Raw genomic sequence first — 19,889 nt, 5'->3', positions numbered from 1 at the left:
ACTGCTGCCGCGTCACCGCTGGAAACAGCGACACGATGCGGGCGCATGCGCTCATCACAGCTCAGCCGTGAGAGCCTCATAACAGCTCCATCATAGGACTAGAATAGAATAGAATAGAATAGAAGACTTTATTTATCCCCCAGAGGAGAAATTCAGTTGTTTGAGCTATTGATGGTTCTGTTGGGGGGAAAAAACATGATGCTCTTTTCAATAAATTAATTGTATTAATATGGGTTAACTATATAACTAACCTTTGTGGAACTAAGCCTAACCCTATCCCCACAGCCATCAGACTGTATAATAAGCAACTGTAGCCACCCGAGTGCAATAAACCTGTCTCTTTATAAGTGCAATAACCAGTAAATACCTCACGTATTTTTGAAAATATTTGTACATTTTTTGCCATTTATGAGGTCAACAGATGCTAATGGTTGCACCATTTTTTTGGTGTTTACTATTTTTTTTCTATTGCTCTTTTTAGTATTTAACTATTTATTGGTTATTTCTATTTTCAATTTTTTTTTTATAAAGTGTGTGTGTGTTTTGGCTGCTGCACGACTGAATTTCTCCTCTGGGAGATCAATAAAGTCTTCTATTCTATTCTATTATGTTGGGTCTGTTATAGTTATTCACTGAGTACTTAATATGTTCGGGAGATGCAATCTTCATTGCCAATTTTCAATTTAATTCTATTTATAAAGCATCTTTTACAATATACATTGTCTCCAGGTGCTTTCCAGAGACCCAGAGCATGACACGCCTAGGAATTATAAAATTAACAATGGAAGGTAAAACCTCCCCTAGTGGGAGAAAATCTTACAGCCAAACAGTGGCAAGGAAAAACTCCCTTTTGAGAGAGAAGAAACCTTTGAGCAGGACCAGGCTTATAAGGGGGGGGGGCCTCTTGCGCAAGACCAGCCAGATAGAGCAGGGAAAGAGATATGAGGGAGAATGAAGAACAGAGAGATTTGGCGCAGATATATTGTCAATGGTACATAAGATAAGATATATTTGTAGTCATTATCCATTAGCTGGAGAACTAAGAGTTCTATGTACAAGACAAGCCTGCAAGCACCTATAATATTGTTTTTATTGCTTCCTTACAATACAGCTTTTGTTTCTGGTCTGGTCAACGTTTCAGTCCTTCTGCTTAAGAGATATTAATCAGTTAACCTCTATTTACATCACTCTCTGGTGTTTTTTTGGTCAGTTTGTGAAAGGATGTTTAATATTATCATCTCTGGGCTGAGTGAAATGCTCTGGTGCTTTCAACAGTACATATTATTCTGGAATTGACATTTATGAGGTCAACAGGTGCTAATGGTTATTTTTATTCACCAAGAAAACAGTTTTGATCTGTTGTACTCAATCTTTTTATAGTCTGAATAATGATAAAGGTTACCATGAGGGAATAGAGATGAGGTAGTAAAAACCTGTACTTTTTCAAAACTGGGACATAATTGGAATTGTCGCACGTTGGAGTTTCTGACGACATATTGCATGTACAATAATTTATGAGGGATGGCTTCCTGTCCTGGCTGAGACCACCCAGTGAAGTGTTCAACACCCGAGATGTAAAATAATCTGGTAGTTCAGCCGGCGGAGCGGCAGTGATAACGTATGAGCCACTTGCAGTTTTAGGTTCTGTGATGCCATGACGTCATTTTTATTTCTCTGTGTTCGTACCACAAACTTACCTGTTCAGGGGGGGGAAAAGAACAATAATTTTCAGTTTGAGAACAGAAATCCAGACAAATCTGTTGTGAGAACCATTATGTTTTGCTTTGATAGTTCCAGTGGGTTTATTGTTGCACTCCTCACAAGCACCAAGAGGGTGCTGCTGCGGCCAACTGTAACACGGAGTGAGAACACTAGCTCAAAGACTCTTGGAAATAGAAATACAATGTTAAGACAGTAACAAGAACATAAGACGCCCTTATGATGACAGTTTGGTCGGGTGAAACTTTTCAAGTTTTTTTTTTTTCCTTTTTCTGGTATTCCAAACATAAAAAAAAAGAAAAAAGGCCAAAAATGTAAACAGTGATAAGTGAAACAACAGAACCAAACAGCACCAGACACAAACAAACATATTGACAGAAGTAGAAAAAGACTGAGTGAAACTAATGTCCATTCTTAGCACCAGCACACATCTCCACTGTGAGTCCAGCAGTCTGGAGATGAGAAGGCAAAGTTGTACCAAAATGAAGGCAGTGTTGCGTTCAAGTGGGTACCAAAATATTTAACTCTTTCAGTTCTATCAGTGTCTGCTGAGGGATCTTGCTGGGGATCAGTGAAGGCGTCACTTGTCATCGTCCTCCACGCTCACCCATTCCAAGTGTTCCCCCTCCACCTCTCCATCCTCAGCATCTTCATCCAAGCAATCACCCGAAGAGTCATACACGTCTCCTCCCTCCTCGTCCTCTTCATCCTCATCATCCTCGATTATGTCACCACCATATACCGGTTCTTCCTCATCTTCATCTTCCACTATCTCCATCTCCTCCATTTCCGTCTCTTCCTCCTCCTCCCCGTCCTCCTCTTCAGCGTCTTCTTCCTCATCCTCATCATCCTCCTCCTCCTCATCGTCATCATCATCATCATCCTCCTCATCGTCATCATCATCATCGTCATCATCATCTTCCACCTCTTCCAACTCTATCCCACACACCTCCCCATCCTCCACCTCTCCCTCCTCTTTCATGTCCAGGGGGGAGGATGCAGGAGTGGAGACAGCGTCCATGTCAGTTCTGTCTGTGAGGTAAGACCTGCTGGAAGGGACGAAGCTGGAGGTAGCAGTCTTTGTGTTGATGTAGAGACGAGGAGGAGGAGGCTCTTTCCCGGATGGTGGCGTCTCGCTGGTAGAGGAAGGGATGGCTACAGAAGTGGGGGAAGAACAAGAGGTGGCTCCGTTATCTTCTTGGACCAGTGAGGGAGCGGTGGGCCCCGGCACGGGCCTCATGGAGGCCATGTTGGGCACGTATTCACGGATCTCCCCTGGTTCCAGCGGGTCGGGCCCACAAGGATCGTGTTCGTTGCAGGACAACTTGCCGTCCAGCTTGGAGATAAAGAGCATGCCTTCTCGATGCTCGTTACAGAACGAGCTGGGACACATCTCGCAGAAGGAAGCCGCCTCCTTCCCACAGATGTCACACTGGTGCCAAGGACATTCCCATCGCCCTGGAAACAAGAGCACAGGTATTACTTACAGGAAACAGCCGTGTCTCAGGAAACAATCTTCACATAGTTGGACTCCCCACAGAAAAAGTCATGGATAAGGTCACAAAAAGGTCAAGATACATTTCTTCAAATTTTATTCATAAAAAATATACAATGATATATCAGTCACTAAATTAAGTTGCTTAGGAAATGTAATGTCTTTTAAAGCCTTATGCCCGTACTTATGCCAATATAATGTCATTGTAATGGAGGCACAAACAAACGATGAACATCTTGGCAAACTTCCTGGGATGACCACTCCTGAGAAGATTAGCAACGGTCTGGTTTTCTTTTTCACTGCAGAATGATGGACTCCAAATCATTTGGTAATGGCCTTTTAGCCCTTTGCAGATTGAAGGGCGGCAATCATTTATTCTTAGATCATTGCTAATGTCTTTTCTCATTGGCATTGTGTTAACAGACAGTTGAATGGTACAGGAATGCAAAATGTCTGATTTTATAGATGTGGTCGCAGCTGATGATCAATAAAGTGTGTGATTGGCACTAGGGATGTACTTCCTTGTTTCCCCACACAGAGCTTCAGCATCTTGCTAAGTTTTTACTTAATAAATAATGTTACAGCTTTACATGTGTTGTCACCGATCTGAAGTTGTTTTCAAGGATTGTTTTTTTATTTCATGAGCTGCATGTCAAACCTGGAACTGAAAGACGATTTTCTTTGGATGTTTGTTTGTTAGAAGGATGGACCAGAAGATTCAGACTAACTTGAATGAAAATTTCCCACAAGTGAGGCTACTAAGAAATTTTGATCCAGATCAAGGATCTTTTTTTTTTTTTTTTATCCAGCGTTGAAGTTGTGCACTCTCAGGTTGCTCCTGTCACACTGCTTGTGCTTAAAACCTTCCTCACAGAAACATTTGCGCCACCTGTGGCTGCACCGACCTGCAGGCCTCTTGGCCAGGTGAAGACAGTCAGCATGGTAGACCTTCGGGCAGCCCGGCTTCTTACAGGACACGATCTGACCCCCGTCACCGCAGCTGAAGCACTCGTCCTCCCTCTCCTTCGTTACTTGCTGCTTGGTCTTCTTCTTCATGCCCATCTTCCTTTTCCCTTCCTTTGGTTTCTCCGCTTGTGGCTGACTCTGAGCAACAACCAGGAACAGGAGCATCAAAAGGCGGATCATTTTCTCTGAGTTACAAAGTTAGTCAACATGTGATGTGTGATCATGGCAGGAAATAACATGAAGTCTTACTTTTGGTCGAACACCCAGGAAACCGCTACAATTGGGCGCTCCGCACTTGCAGGCAGTTTTCCCATTACCCAGACACTCCAGGTTGTAGTTGAAAGTCAGCTCCACACCTAAAGTGCACATTACATTTGATCATGTATTTTATTTCTTTTATTTCTTATATTTATTTCATGAACTGCAGCACTTTCTGTCGAGCCGAAGCTGTCTCTTGTTTTATGTGTATGTGTTCTTCTTAAATGTCTTGTTCCTGAACTGATTGTTTGTTTTCTGTTGCTTGTTTAACTCTCGACTGCAAAACCAGTTTACCCTTGGGTATCAATAAAGTAACCTGAACCTGAACCTGTATGTAAACTGCAAATGAATGAAATAATCTGCATTCTTCATCCTGTAATTGATCAAAACAGCAAATGGCATCAGTCAAACCTTTGGGGATGTCCTGCAGAGCAAACAGCCCCACCCGGGTGTCTCCATTGACAGTCCACTTCTGAGTTTCACAGTTCGGCTGACAACAGTGGTTCATGAAGCGAGCCTGGTTCCCTTTGGGACCCGCATCAATGATCCGATCCTGGAGTCAAAAGGAAAAACAAGCTTAGTTTCCCAAAGTCACCTGATCTCAAGTCCACTTAGGTGCTGCTAAGGGGTGGCAGCATCTCAAGACCGTGTGTGTGAGGACGTCTGGCTCAGGCTCACCTTGTCCAGTGTAAGCATGTAGAAGTTACAGATGTCATTCTCCTGAGCGTGTCTGATCCTGGCTCGACATTCTTCCTCATCGATCACTTCTCCCACGTATTCACTCACAAAAGCTCCCTGATGGTGAAACAGGATGATGAGACGCGAGTGACAATTAAGATGCTTTTCAAAACCCGTTATTTTTGCCGGCCTACCTTTTTGATGTCCGACACGCTGCGTAGACCCCAGCCGCGGGACAGCGTCCTGAAAATCTCCACAATTGTGTACTCCCTCTTCATGAAAGCCTGGTTCTGACATCGCTCCCCTGCAGCACATACTTGAGGGTGGCACTCGTACATCAGCATGCGATTAATGCACTCCGAGTCGATGCCGCACGGGTTTTCGTCAGAAGCCTTACAGTTGCAACGGGGGATCTCCGACATGTCAGCCGTGATTATCTGCACCTTTCCAATGGGCCGGTTTACCTGAGAAAAGAAGTGATCTCAGTACGACCGCATTACATCCAATCGGCAAGCACCAGCGTATATTTGGTGACACATACACCGTACCTTAATGTGCCTATACGGAGGCGGTTTCCGGTCATTTTTTCTGCTCTCTTGAAGCTGCTTTATTTCTTTCTCTGCTTGGAGCTCTCTGAACCGGTCTGCCGCTTCAGTCAGGGCTGCAAAAGCAGAAATAAGTTGAACTGAGACCAGTAAACCAGTTGTACTTGCGGCTTAAAACCAAGCAATTAGGAAGGTATTCACAGTCAACTCCTTGAAAAAAAAGAAAAAAAAGAAAAACAACTTACCCTTCTTGTACACTGCATCTGCACCTTTGCCCATTTTTTCTATATTGTGAGTATCGCCCTCCATATAAGTGAAGACTCTGGCCTGGTAAGTCCACACAAAGTCTTTGGAGCCAAAGAACTGGACTGGGAACTCTCCCACCTCATGCTTCATCCGCAGGATGTTATTCGGGACATCTTTAGCCAGACAGACTTCAGCAGGCCACCACCTAAAGTATCAAATCAGTGACAATGATATGGACATTTATGCTGTTTTGCAGAGAGAGTACGCGGTGAAGTAAACTGCGTGTCCTCACCTATAACGCCCCCACTTGACCCACAGTATATCCTTAATACGAGGCTTCTTTCCAGCTTTGCAGTCGTTGCAGAACCAGCTGCCCTGAGGCATTTCCATATTCAAACACTCCTGGTGGAAAGCAGCAGGACAGGCTTCACAGCACAGCAGACTCCCGCCTATAAAATTACAGCACACAGATGTAAGCAGCAGTGGTGAAGAGTGATACATCTGCATGTAGTCAATTAAAGTAGAGAGAAAAAAAGGTTTCGGGCTGTTTCTTTATTTTAAAACAACCCCAGTTATCGCCGGCCACGATTCACCTGCACGTCAATAAAGTCTTTGGGAAGGACTCAAAGATGGGAAATTTTGGAAATCTAAAAATCCCAATATGCAATATTTCCTCAGGGTCTCCAGGCAGTGTTCGTTTCCGCAGGGACTGACCAATCAGAAGACACTTAACTGAGCTGTATCTGTGGTATCTCATCTACCAGTTATGGCTCATCGTATCTGAAATAATGATGACCCCAGTTATGCTGGATAGAGAGCTGCTCTAAAGGCACCAACAATTAAAATAAGAGGGATGAAAACAAGCATAATGTGGCCATTTTAAACATAACACATTTTCTTTGATTTACACAAGAATTGAACCGAGTTTTACAACATGGATCACGATACAAGTATAACAAGTAAATGTATGATAATATTAATTATTATTTTAACTCCAAAAACAAAGGACACACTACATTTTACAGAGTGCATATGTGGCAGCTGATATCTTTAATACTGACAATATTTAAAAACAGATAACACTTTTAAATGATTGTATTGATGCATTAGACCAGAAACAACATTGTGCAGCCCTATCTCTTGATTTATCTAAAAAATGTATACTGTATATGATAAAATATTGTATCGTAGGGTTGGTCGGTTTTAAAATTAGCTCTCCAACAGAAGCCAGTGCTCAGGCAGGGGCCCTTACCTCTAGTCCACTGAAGCTAACAAGCGGTGTACCCCAGGGGTCCATGTTGAGACTACTTCTTTACATTAACAATATTGACCAATATTGACCAAAATGGTGTGAATGTACATTTTCATTGTTATGGAGATGATACAATCATATAGCGTTCTGCGCCCCCTCTTGCTCTTTCACAGATTTAGCTTGCTTTTAATGTTGTCCAAGACAACCTGTATGAACATAAACTAATCTTAAACAGACAAATCTACACTCCCGTTGTTCTCTAATGCTCAAAGAATCTCAGTGAGTTGTGTTTTAGCTGCTGACTCTAGGCCAGGATGGTCTCGTGAAAGAGGTTTCAAATCTCAATGTGCTCTTCACTCAGTTTTGTGATTAAAGTATTTATACATAACTTTTCCGAGGAAGGGGATTGAAGTGAAAAATATCAAGAAGCATGAAAATGATTCAAAGGAAACACTGCTTCTATTGGAGGAGAAAACATTTTACTTGTTTTCCCTAAAAATAGAAACTTTCTTGATTTTATAAACATTTTAAAAACTGAGAATGATCAATAAAATATACAGCAATATGTTCAGATACATTTTAACAGGCTTGATCTGACCACACAACACATATATATGAACCAAGAATCTCTAAGTCGCAGCCCAGACTCACCTTCAGAGCAGACAAAGCACCAGCTCACGTTTATGTGTTCGTGGTTCTTGCAGCCCTTGCGGGGAGTGAAGTGGTTGGGACAGAGGAAACTGTTGTTGGCCAGTACCAGGCTGCCTGCTGCTATGCAGTTGTCGTTGGCGTGATAGGCCACAGGACAGCGCACACACCGAGCCAACCGACCTGAACCACAAGCACACAGGAGACACAGACAACTTAATGCTAGCACAATAGGTAACTATCAAAAAGAGAGAGAGAGAGATTGCAGTGATATACTTTCATAACTCTAAACACATTTTCACTTTGACTAGTGAGGCCCTTTCACACTGAAAGAGATAGTATCGCAGGATTTATTAAAAAATTAAATCTACCTAAATGTTTAAATAGAAGTTAAAAAAAATAACAGAATGTTCCAAATCTCTGTATATACATGTGTGTTTTATGGCGTTGCGTCAGAACATACATTAGTACCTATTGTGAATTATGTCTGTGTCTAACGGCAATCAGAGAATATCTCAGTTATTCCTTCCAGTTTTAATTTAAGTCTGTACTTAGATTTTTTTTTAGATCATTTTTATTTTCTTTTTAAATGAATATCTTTTTTTTTTTTAAACCAATTTTGATTTCTCCAAGAAAGACATCAAAACTTGCTTTTTGTTTTTCTTCCACAAAAAAACATTTCCTGGATGAGGTGACTGACGGACACATAAAGGGAACATGACACGGGCACGCTTTAAACCAGGTGTCTACATGCATCCAGCTGTGAACCAATCAACGCAGTCACAACATTCTGGTCAGACAACATCCGGCCACGTTCTTTAAAACGGAGTGAACACAAATGGATGGTGGGGAGATAAGGAGGTCAATCTGCTAATAGGCCTCAGTTTGGTTTAGGTGCCTGTCTGAGAACTTCCTGCACCTCCTTTGTCTCCATCTCTGCAGCAACAGTGAGCGAAGCAGAGCTTTCTTTTTTCTTTTTTTTTTTTTCACCTTGCCTGCACACATATTAATGGTTGATAACATGCCGGTAAAAACCTAAGGCATATATATGTGCATTATTACTATATATATATATATACGCATACATAAAGCAGAGCTTTCAACAGACCCAGTAGCATCCTGTCAGACCTGACTCCTTCCCAAATGAAATAAAAGCAGATTTATTTCGGGGGGGTAGGGGGTCCATGGACGCACACGGCCAATAAATTGACTTTCTACAGCGGGCAGAGTCAGGGGAGCTGTACTTACACGCTTTGCTCTCCAACATCCCAGACTGACTTTTATATATTTTGCTTATTTCTTTTTTTATCCATCTTACCTCATCTATAACATATCAGAAACAAATTAAATGTGACACAAAATACTATCAACAATACAACCCAGGCAAATATAAACACATGTTGATGCCAGGACGTTCGTGGTGTTCAGTATAAGTGCATTAGTGCATTAGTAGATCGACTCATGTCCGGTCGCTGACTGATGCCCTCAGTTCATGGAGCTTTATGCAGACCTTGCATTTCCTTTTGTGCTCAGAGATGCAGAGTAAAAGCTGATCATAAGTGCTCACTGGGGGCAGATTACAATGCCAGGTGTGAAATGAATGCATAAAAAAAGCCCACTTCAGATCGAATCACTCAAGACAAAAGTTGAGCTGTAGACAGGTGTAGGCAGGTTCACATGCCCAGAAGGTGTGGTTAAGATTTAAAACCAACTCTTGAACCTGTTAGTGCTGATAAACTGTATATAAGATAGCAACAACTCATCCAGCGGAAGAATAAATAAATGAAGGCCACAGATGAATTGTCTAGATAATATCTAATATATTACAGTCAATAACACAAGACACAATGTGTAGCTGAAATCATCAGATATCAAGGAAATGCACCTTTGGAGCTGCAGATGTTGAGTGGGTTGGCGATGTGGCAGGACAGACACACGTGCAGTGGGCAGCGGAAGCCTTTGTTATGGGACTGGGCGGCTGAGTAGGGCAGGATGCAGTCGCTGTGGTAGAATTTCCCACAGACTGGTATGATGCAGCGCTTCACCCCGTTACCAGACTTCTTACACACAAAGCATGTGTGAGCACCTGAAAAGAACAGTAAAAGAGACAGATATTAGGCATTATTTTAAGCTCTTTATGCCCGGACTTGCTTTCGAGGCTGAGTAAGACCCTTTTCAGCCTTCTGAAGGCCTTTATTGGAAGATAATTTACAAAACAAAGCCATATGAAGAGCAGACTCCCTCACCAGTTTTGCATTCCTGACAGATGAACTTTCCTTTGGGAGCCACAGACAAGCCAATGCAGCGCAGGTGGAAGGCTCCATAGCAGTGGCCATCACACACCAGCAGGTCTCCCGTCCTCTCACACACCTGCACAAACAGCAAGAGGCCTGATAATGATTCTCCTGCCAAAAAGCATGGGATGTGTCCCAACTCAAGCCATTAGCTGCAGGGGAAGAGGTTCTCTCACCTGACACACATTCTCCCTCAAGGACGTAGCTCCTAATCTCCCCTTTACATCCACCTGAGAGGAGAGACTGCCGTTCGAACTAGACGGTACCACCTAGATAGATACATGTAACCTATCGTTAGTGAAACCCAGAACAGGCTGATGTAAAGGGAGGGATTATTTTCCTCTTTAATGGAGGACAGATTTCTTATTGGCTGATCACAGAACCATGCGCACCTCCAGTTTGGGAGTTAGTATTCCACTGTGTGCACTTGGCTTGTCTTCAGTGCTGCAGGGCTCCATCTCCGCCTCCTGCTTGGGGGTCTTATATTGCCGGGGGCTCGGAGACCTGCTCTCTGCACGCTTGGAGGTAGCAGCGGGGGCGGAGGGTGTGGCGGACGCCGGCTTTTCTTTCTTCACAAATGCACACTGCCCAATAAGATAGTGTTTACCGAGGTTAGGCAGAACTATAAGAGCTTACCAGAGAGAGGAGTGAATTTGAGTTTGTGCTCGTTTTAGTACCTGCGTTTTCTTGACTACCACCTTCACTTCTGATGTGATGCCCATATTTTGCTTTAAACGAGAAAATAGGAAAATAAAATGTTTGTAATGACAGAACAGAATGCAATCTGTAATAGTTGTATCTTTTTTACCCCTAGCATCGACTAATGACACAACCCCCCACCCCCACTACTGCAGAGTTACGTCCCAGCATACCTTCCTCTTTGCAGGAGCAGCAGACACCTCCTCCACTGAGCAATCCAGCAGCCTGTGAGACGGCTTCCTCGGCCGCCTCCTTTCTGGAACTACCACCTCTGTTTCTGAAATGAGAACCATTATGAATATGCACCGTATGTGAAGATGTAAAAATAAAACATCGGGGGACTAAGTGATGTGGTTAGAGCTGACATTCAGTAAAAAGGCTCTCAGATTCACTCACCTGATTCAAGAGATAGATTTGTTTCCTCTGCTGCTTCTGTGTCGACACTCGGTTGGGTTGTGGCAGGATGTGCTGATGATGCTACAGGAGAAAGCTCACCCTGAGAGGGACTTGGTTCCATCTCTGCCTGAGTCTCGGTGGCCTCTACTGACGATGAGGTTGAGGTATTGACCCCCTCTGGTGCAGGGAATTCACGGAGGGCCGGTGTCCCTGAAGTGTCCTGTTCACAAACACGTAACAATCAAGCACGAAACAAGTCATTTTGAATTGAAAGCGGAGCATGCTTTTGTCTGTTCCCCGCAAAAACAGCCCCTCTAGAAATAAGCCTATTATTGCTAAAACTAGTCAAAGTGTCTAATATTAAGAAAAAATATCTTCTTGACAAAAACTCTTAAAACTTGCAGATATTCTAGTTCTTTTACTTTCTTAGAAATTTGTTTTTGCAGTGTACAAGCTGGTTAGTGATAGGTCAACGGGGTTAGGTGTAGCTTGTTTTTTTTTCAACTTTTGCAATTTTTAGCCCAGTGGGTCCCCCTAAAGGGCTGAAGGTAAAGCCGTTTCCACAACATTCTTCACAATTGACTCCAATTTAGTATCTTGTTTGGTCACCCTCTCTTTTTTTTCCTTCCGTCGTTATTTACTTGAGTCTATTGGTTTCCCCTGCCATTATGTTGGCTTTAGGCTGATGACATAGTGCCAGTGATACACAGTTATTGCAAAAGACGACCGGGACTGGAGACAACAGGAGCTAGATGCTTCCTAAAAGTAATGCCCCTTGTGGTGTTTTAACCGCCCAGGATGCGTAACTTGTATTTAATTAAGACCTAATAATAAAAATAATAGTAACAATACGTTCCTTCTATAGGAAAGTGTTGCATTCAATGGAAACATACAGACAAAAATAAATGTTGTTGTAAGAAGAGTCTATGATTTATGCGTCATACGACTTAAGATTAAAACAGAGCTCCTCTTGGAGACACATTTGTTCCAGTCAGGTGTCACGGAGTCCTTTTCATTCATTTTCATATTTGCTCGGAGAGAAGTTAATTTAATGCTACTGATGTGAAAACTGCGAAACATTAAACAACATTTTGAGCTGCAAATTATTGTTTGGGTTTTGAAGATGTTCAGTACAAATTTGAAGCAAATCCTGAGAAAAAAATGTAGGTAAACTAGTTTGAATTTAATTTTTTATGTTTGGTTATTTATAATAAAAGTAAATGAAAAATGTCAAACCATTTTGCAAGTCTCGGAGGTGGGCTTCTTCGACCTCTTTTTTGGGGAAAATATTTGTTCATATTCTTCAGTTGATTCCAGGAGTCTCTTAGTCGGCTTGCGGAGGCGTTTGTTCTCTACGTTTCCTGTTTGCATAAAACAAAATAACACATCCATGTTCATTTATTACTCATTTTACAGTCTGAGTGACTACACTAAACAGCTGCTGCCTGGGTTTACCTGTCATGCTGCCTGTGTCTGAGGAATGCGAGTCATTCTCCGCATGCTTGTCAGCTCCCAGATCAAGATCTGGTGGAGCCCCCGCCATCAAACACTCCACCACAGCCGGCGCCTCGCTCACCACGTCACGCTTCACCTCGGCGGCCTCCCCGGCCACCTGCCAGCGCTTCTTTGGAGCCATCGATGTGTCAGAGTTCTTGTCGAGGTAGCTGGCAGGCGGGTCAGCAGCAATGAGGGGGCCAGATCCCGGCTTGGCCAAGTCAGCGTGGCCGCTGACGAACTCCCTGCCGTAGGCGATATCAGCCAGGTCCGAAGACAGGCCGGGTATCCTGGTTTTTAGTTTGGCGGGAAGTCTCTGCTTCCTACGCTGCTTTTCGGCACTACCCATCTGAGAGTTGGCGGGAAAGTCTTCACAGTGGTAGGCGCCGGCTTTCATAATAGCCTTCGTCCTAGCCTTGGTTTTCGACGGCGTACCCTGAGACGACGGAGATTTCCCCGAATGGCCATTTTCTAATTTGATCCCGTGTGTTAAACCAACACGACAACCGTTCTGTGGGTCACGCCCTGTCGAGGTGGGGATTATCAGGGGTTCCTCCTTGATTAAGGCGGGGGATGGCGGGATCATCAGAGGCTTGCCTTCTTTTTCTCTGGTATCGTGCATGTCCTTCAAGAGCATCAGGATAGTACTGTATCTATAATTGGAATCAGGTCGAAACAGCGACGGGTCCGAGTCGCTGCTGTCCTCCTTCACAAGAGACTTGAACGTTAGTTCCTTGACATCCTGGAACGTGTCCATTTGATGCAGAGACAAAGCTGTTGAGGTAGTTGATGGATCAGGGAGGCTGTTTTCTGTTTTGATCTTAACTGGTTGGAAAGCAGGTTCACTTAAACCCTCACACTTGGACTTAATCAGCGAGCCGTTCCGGATCAGTTTCTTATCAAGCTTCCTCGCACGGCGTTTTGGAGAGCTGTGATTTACAGAGAACGACGCGTGTCTGGGGCATTCCCAATGAGGCGACGTTTCACTTGTGATTGCGGTATTGGCAGGTGAGTTATGAGAACAATCATCAGTGGAGGCGTCTGCTGAGATCTGGCTTGCAGCCAGCGCATCTTTGAGGTCGGTTTCCTCCTCTGCCTTGAGAGCCCTCGTCATCAGACGGCTGCTGGCAGGAAGAGACCCACAGTGTTTTTCACTTGAACTGGAAGACAGTTCAACGCCGCTGCCCAAACTCTGTTCAGCATTTTTACATGCTAACTTATTTTTAACAACGCTGGAGGAATCAGAGGAACTCGAACACCGGTTCACTTTCTCAGTTGATTTCTTAGGTTTCAACAAACCAGATTCCTTCCTGGCCGCTGCAGCTTTATCCCGTACTGGAGAGACTGATGTGCGTTTAGGACGATGCAGCATTGGAACCGACTCCAGATCAGCATAAGGCGAGTCCTTGGGCTCTTCTTTCAGTGCGTGTGTTGTATGAACCTGGCCTGCCACGTTTGCAACGGCACCGGAGTCCTTTGATCCTCCAACTATATGACCAAATATGTCGGACAAACATTTCTTTTTCTTCTTGAAACCTTTGCTCTTGACTGTTTGAACGGTAGAGTTCTTGACGAGATGGGGCTCATTTCCATTGGGGGGCCGGCCGGGTGACGGTGGAGCAGTTGGGTCAACAGAGGGAGACTCTGTTGTCTTTTCAGTGGGGGGAGAGCTGAGCATGCGTTCCTCTCCATTGATGGATCCTGAAAGTTCACCTTTACTCTTCTTTTGACGACCAGGGAGTAGAAACTCAGCCTCCGCCACGCCCACTTTCCACGCAGTCAGCAAACTTTTTGGAATCTGCCAAGCAAATCAAATTAACATTCACAGTAGAGCTAGTGGCAACTTAATCATAAATTAAAACACTGTTTCCTCCTTTTACCGTGTACTTGTAGTCTTTATCTTTCTGTTTCCCTCTCCGCCGAAGCACAGGAAGGTTTTCAAACTGATGCCCCCCCTCAAAAGCAAGAATGACACTCGCTGGGACCCAGGAACACTCTGCAACCTCCCCGATCGTCTCCAGGAAATACATCCGACAAGGACGGAGACTTGGAGCTGGAGCAAAAAGATAAACCAATAAAACAGTGACTTAACTGGTTTCCAGACTTTTTCTGGTTTTGACCTGTAACGGTAGGTCAGGTGGTAGGCAGAGACTTCATGACACATCAGCCATAGAGACAATTAACGTGCTCCGACTCATGAATACACAGGTTATTCCAACTTCACCATCATATTGATCACAACTATACACAGGGTTTATACAGCAATCCTTATGTTAAATGTAATACCAATTTAATACCTTTTTCACTACCTTCAGATTGTGACAACATTAAGTGTTAATCACGGATCTTTTAACATTAATACAGATTTTGAACTATAGAACACTATACAGAACAGATTTATAGACTCATTGATGTTGACCAGATGTTTCACATTTATTTCACTTTGTGAATGACAATAAAATAGACTGCTTAAAATGTAAAAGGTAAAAAACAATACCAATGTTTAAAAAAATAATACCTCTGACAGTGAATTTAACACTTTTAATGGCCTTAAATTTGGCCATTTTCATTTATCACTTTTTAATACTTTTTAAAACCCTGCGGAAACCCTGTATACAGCTATTACATATTCTGAATGTTTGCTGTACTGTTGCCCAAGTAGCAAAAACACCTGACCATCATGAAACACACATTAATGTAGGCTGTGACACCATAACTGGTCGTCAACATTCACATTAACCCTCACCTTTCATCTTAGTGTGAAGCCCCAGTTCTGGGTCACAGACGACTCTGCACGGCCACCAGGGCCGCCTGTTGAATTTGGCCCACACCAAGTCCCCTGCCAAGTATTTCACTGCATGGAGAAGCTTTTTCTTTGGGCTGTTGGACTAATCAGCAAAAAATAAAAAGCATTTTAATACCTGAAGTAAAAGACTTTGGAAATGTTCATAGCATGTTTCAAAATGTTGAGACAACCTATATTAGTCCATGGGCCAGACCAGATATCAGCACCACTCAAAGTGACCAAACTTACTTATGATTTTTGAAAAGATCCATGTCTATAGATGATATTTTGGTAAGATAACCCTTCCTGAGTGGCAGCTGGATCATAGTTATCAGCTCATGAAGTTACCCAGCCCCTTCAGGTTCATTGATGATTCTAAATTGGGTTTATTATGCATTTCCTGAATCCTTATGGTCCTGTGAGTATTCCAGTTTTTGTATTTTTTGTATTTTTTGTATTTTGTGTCTCTAATGTTTATAAAACTAAGCTGGTTCCTTATCTCATTGTTATGTCCTTTATGTGGTGTATTTGCATGATAAAGACCAGTTTGTGACATTAGCCTAGTGGCTGTTATAGTTCCATAGGAGCCTAATGATGCTCTTCTAGTTTAAGGCTCACAATGGCCGGTAACAACAATATAGTAGGGTTATATTATACATTTCCTGAATCCTTATGGTCTTGTTAGTATTCCATTTTTTGTATTTTGTGTCTCTGTTGTTCCTAGATGACACAGGGCTAAAAGATAGTATATAATTTAGGCGAAAAATGTGTAAAAATGTGTGTTGTTTATAGTTTAAAGAGCCGCAGTGACCTCTATGGTGGTCAGAAAGATTCACATCTTAGCTTGAATGAATGCTTAAAAGGTCCCCTTTATAAAATGATACCAAAGACAATATTGTGAAACATTGACAGATATCCTGTACATGTGTCTAAACCAGGATATGCACCAGCATCTAAAATGTAATTTTCTGAAGGGGCTGGGTAACTTCATGAGCTGATAACTATGATACAGCTGCCACTCAGGAAGGGTTATTATATACCAAAATATCATCTATAGACATGGATCTTTTCAAAAATCATAAGTAAGTTTGGTCACCTTGAGTGGTACTGACAAATGAAATTTTGGGCTCTGGCCCACGGACTATATCTCCTGTACATAAAATCATCATACCCTACACAAAATGTGTTTAAGGTTTTAAATATCGTTAAATTTGTACTTAAGATAGCATAAATAATTTAATGTGTTAGATTTCTCCACCTTAAGTAATAACTAAGAGAAATGTGTTGCAGAAATAACAGAGGAAGCACCCCGAGTGTTTGAAACTCACATTAGAGTTGGTGCCCGCTGGTGAGATGAGTCCTGGGTCGACCGGAGAGGTGAGTTCAGCATCACTGTCCGACTCCTCACCCAAACTCCACGTGTCCCCCATAGTGATTTCTGGCAGTGCGCTGGGGCTTAGTGTAGGATTAAGTTCAGAAATTGTTTTGGACATCAGATTAAAGACTGTAGGTTTGTATGTTCTTCTGTCCTGCCCTGAGTTGCATGTGGTTTCACTCTCTGTAACAGTTCGGCCCTGGCCCGAGTCTGCGGCGCGGCGAAAGGGCGCGAGGCCCTCACCGCCCTCACGCTCGCCCTCCTCGTCCTCCTCCTTAACGTCTGTGCTGTCAAACAGCGTGGACTCAAAATGCAGGCACCCATTCGGGATGGGAGAGCAGCGCTCAAAGCTGTCGGGACTGTTAGGGGAGAAGCCATTTCTGTTCGCATCCTGCAGGGCCTCGAAAGACTCCATCTCACTGCTACCCGGAGAAGGAGGCAGCTGTACCGACGGTGCCTCGAACTCATCATCTTCATCCTCATCGCTGATTGGACTTGCACAGTTCAAGTTCTTCCGAAAAGGGAGGTCCCGATCTAGGTCGGGTTTGTTCAGTGCAGTGTTGTTCAGGTGCTGCGGCCTCCTCTGCGGACTGTAGTAGCGAGGCGGCTCCGGCTGATTATACCCCAGAAAGGCAGGCTGTTTGAGGTTGGAGGGTGGCAGCTGCAGGGCTGGCACCTGGCCCGATCCACGCTTCACACTGCCACACTGGTTTCCATAGGAAGTCCCTAAAGGGTCACTGTGGGGCCTCAGCTCTGGCTGGCTGGAACCAAACACTGAGCCGACCCTAAGACCCGGTCTGTAAGACTGATTCATGTTGTCATGCCTATATCCTGTCAAAACAAAAAGAAGTATGGTTAGACACAGCAGCTGTGTCCTTTAAGTTTCTAACCTCCATGGAAAGGTTGATGATACTTGCATACATGCATATATATATATAAATATAAATAAATATCAAAGACAGGCAATATTTATCAGGTATAAAACTGTGGAAGAAAGTTGTGAAAAGGCATACAAGATACAGACTGAGGCACACATGCACTCACTCACTCACGCACAGCGTTAAGCCAGCATAGCATGGCCTCCACTCCAGAGGCCAGTCGGACGGAACAAGACAAAACACTGAACACCAGCGCCGCTTTCACTCATCCAATTCACCCAAGTATTAGGAAATAGGCCGGTATTTGTTCGCTGATCGCGGGTCACGGCGATCCCCGGCGACAGCGATAGCTGTTGGAGTTGTGCTTGGAGGTGGTGACACTGAGCCATCAGCAGAAACACACAAACAAGCTATAATACGGCGCACCGACATAGGAAGCTGCTACTGACTCAAGGCTGATTCATGGTTCCGCGTTACAACGACGCGTATGGGTACGCGGCACGGTGCGCGTCGCCGCGTAACCCTACGCCGTAACCCCTACGGCGAGGGCTCTGCGTCGATTTCACTCACACACACAAAAAAAGGGGGCAGATCGGCTCTTAAGTTCACCGCACTGTCAACACGTGAGGAAAAAACCCCGAAAAACTCACCATTTGGACGTGGGTCGCCGGGAAAGCGGCAGCGGCTGTGTGATAGTGTGGCACGGAGCCTGTGTGGAGGATGTGCGGCAGAGCGGCCGCGGCGCGGGGAGCAGGCCGAGGCGCAGCGCTCATTCTCGGCTTCAGCCGCAGCAGCAGCGGCCCTCTCAAACTGTCACCTCACACACTAAACCACCAGCAAATCTCCATTATGCTGCAACATCTCAGCTCACAGCCGGGTCCCCCCCCTAAAAACAGCCACGGCGGCTTATTTACTACATTATCCCTTCTTTTTTTTTTTTTTTCTTTTTTCTCTGGCTTGTCGAAGTCCCCCCCGGTTATGTTAAAACAAGCCCGGACTGACTGTGTTGGTGAGCAGCAACCAATCCGCACAGCTACCCAACCCCCCGTCTGCAGAGGGCCGTGACACTCACCCTGCACACGCACATGCACACACACACATGCACACACACACACACACACACACACACGCACACACACACACATGGGCATCCAGGTGAAGTTTCTCGCAGTCATTACAGGCACAAAATAGTACCGAGCTCCAATCATGGTTGCCAAAGAGTCGTGAAAACGTGCACATGAGTGTGGGTTTCTTTTATTTTTTTTATTCTACTTGATGCTGAACGTGACGACCGCAGAGACACGGCCTCTCCGGTCAAACCTAAAGGCTGATTTATGGTCCCGCGTTACACTAACGCAGAGCCTATGCTGCGTTCCATTTACCTCGGAAGTCGGAAGTCGGAACTGGGAATGACGTCACAGCCGAGTTATCAGCGTTCCAGTCAGGGGCGTCAATTGGGTATGGCAAGGTATGGCAGCCGCCACACCTTTGCTTCAAGGGTTAAATGTAAATGTTTGTTTTTTTTTTAAATACATTTATGGAATAACTACAAATGCAAATAAGAACAACATGATCGATTTCACTAGTTATTATACACTGCAAAAATTCTAAATCTTAACAAGAATATTTGTCTTATTTCTAGTTAAAATGTCTAATTTTTAGTCTCTTTTTTTTAAATCTCATTACATTTAAGACAAGACTCAAAAACAACCATTTTCACCTGTTTCAAGTAGATTTTCACTTAAAATAAGTGGAAAAATCTGCCAATGGAACAAGATTGTTTTGCTTGTAATGAGAAGATAAATCTTGTTCCACTGGCAGATTTTTCTACTTATTTCAAGTGAAAATCTACTTGAAACAGGTGAAAATGGTCAAATAACAAGTTATTTTTCTGGTAATGACTCTTGTTTTAAGTGTAATGAGATTTTTTGACTAAAAATGAGACATTTTAACTAGAAATAAGACAAATATTCCTGGTAAAATTTTGAGTTTTTGCAGTGAGCGAGACTGCATTTGAAAAAGTTCAAATTTTCTTGACCACACAGATAAACTCCATAGCAGACTTCTGTGATGAGTATTTGCTGGACGTGTTGATTACTCTAGTTCTGTGACTCGTAACCTTGCCATACCTTATCTTCGACTGAATTGACGCCACTGGTTC

General features: G+C 43.6%; 1 protein-coding gene across 3 annotated transcripts; it reads right to left on the bottom strand.

Moving 5' to 3' along the window:
- Nucleotides 1-1,513: 1,513 nt before the first annotated feature.
- nsd1a (nuclear receptor binding SET domain protein 1a) lies at nt 1,514-18,729 on the bottom strand. 3 transcript variants are annotated; one of them, XM_061725115.1, is made up of 23 exons: nt 18,379-18,729; nt 16,804-17,681; nt 15,437-15,578; nt 14,571-14,743; nt 12,652-14,488; nt 12,433-12,557; nt 11,197-11,416; nt 10,974-11,071; nt 10,779-10,829; nt 10,494-10,685; nt 10,278-10,370; nt 10,054-10,177; nt 9,693-9,893; nt 7,811-7,990; nt 6,200-6,356; nt 5,907-6,112; nt 5,665-5,777; nt 5,311-5,580; nt 5,117-5,233; nt 4,850-4,991; nt 4,430-4,536; nt 4,120-4,318; nt 1,514-3,177 (listed from the first exon to the last, which is right to left on the bottom strand). In XM_061725115.1, exons 2-23 carry the CDS (start codon nt 17,662-17,664, stop codon nt 2,300-2,302), a joined length of 6,486 nt encoding a protein of 2,161 aa, XP_061581099.1. In that variant the 5' UTR covers nt 17,665-17,681; nt 18,379-18,729; the 3' UTR covers nt 1,514-2,299. The 3 variants fall into 3 exon arrangements, with proteins under 3 accessions (XP_061581099.1, XP_061581100.1, XP_061581098.1); XM_061725116.1 differs by having other exon boundaries at nt 10,974-11,077; nt 18,379-18,540; XM_061725114.1 differs by lacking the exon at nt 18,379-18,729 and adding an exon at nt 17,907-18,080 and having other exon boundaries at nt 1,515-3,177; nt 10,974-11,077.
- Between the last annotated feature and the right edge of the window lie 1,160 nt (nt 18,730-19,889).

Source organism: Cololabis saira, chromosome 7 (genome assembly GCF_033807715.1).
Source record: "Cololabis saira isolate AMF1-May2022 chromosome 7, fColSai1.1, whole genome shotgun sequence".
Lineage (NCBI taxonomy): Eukaryota > Metazoa > Chordata > Actinopteri > Beloniformes > Belonidae > Cololabis > Cololabis saira.
This window is presented reverse-complemented; position numbering and strand designations above follow the sequence as displayed.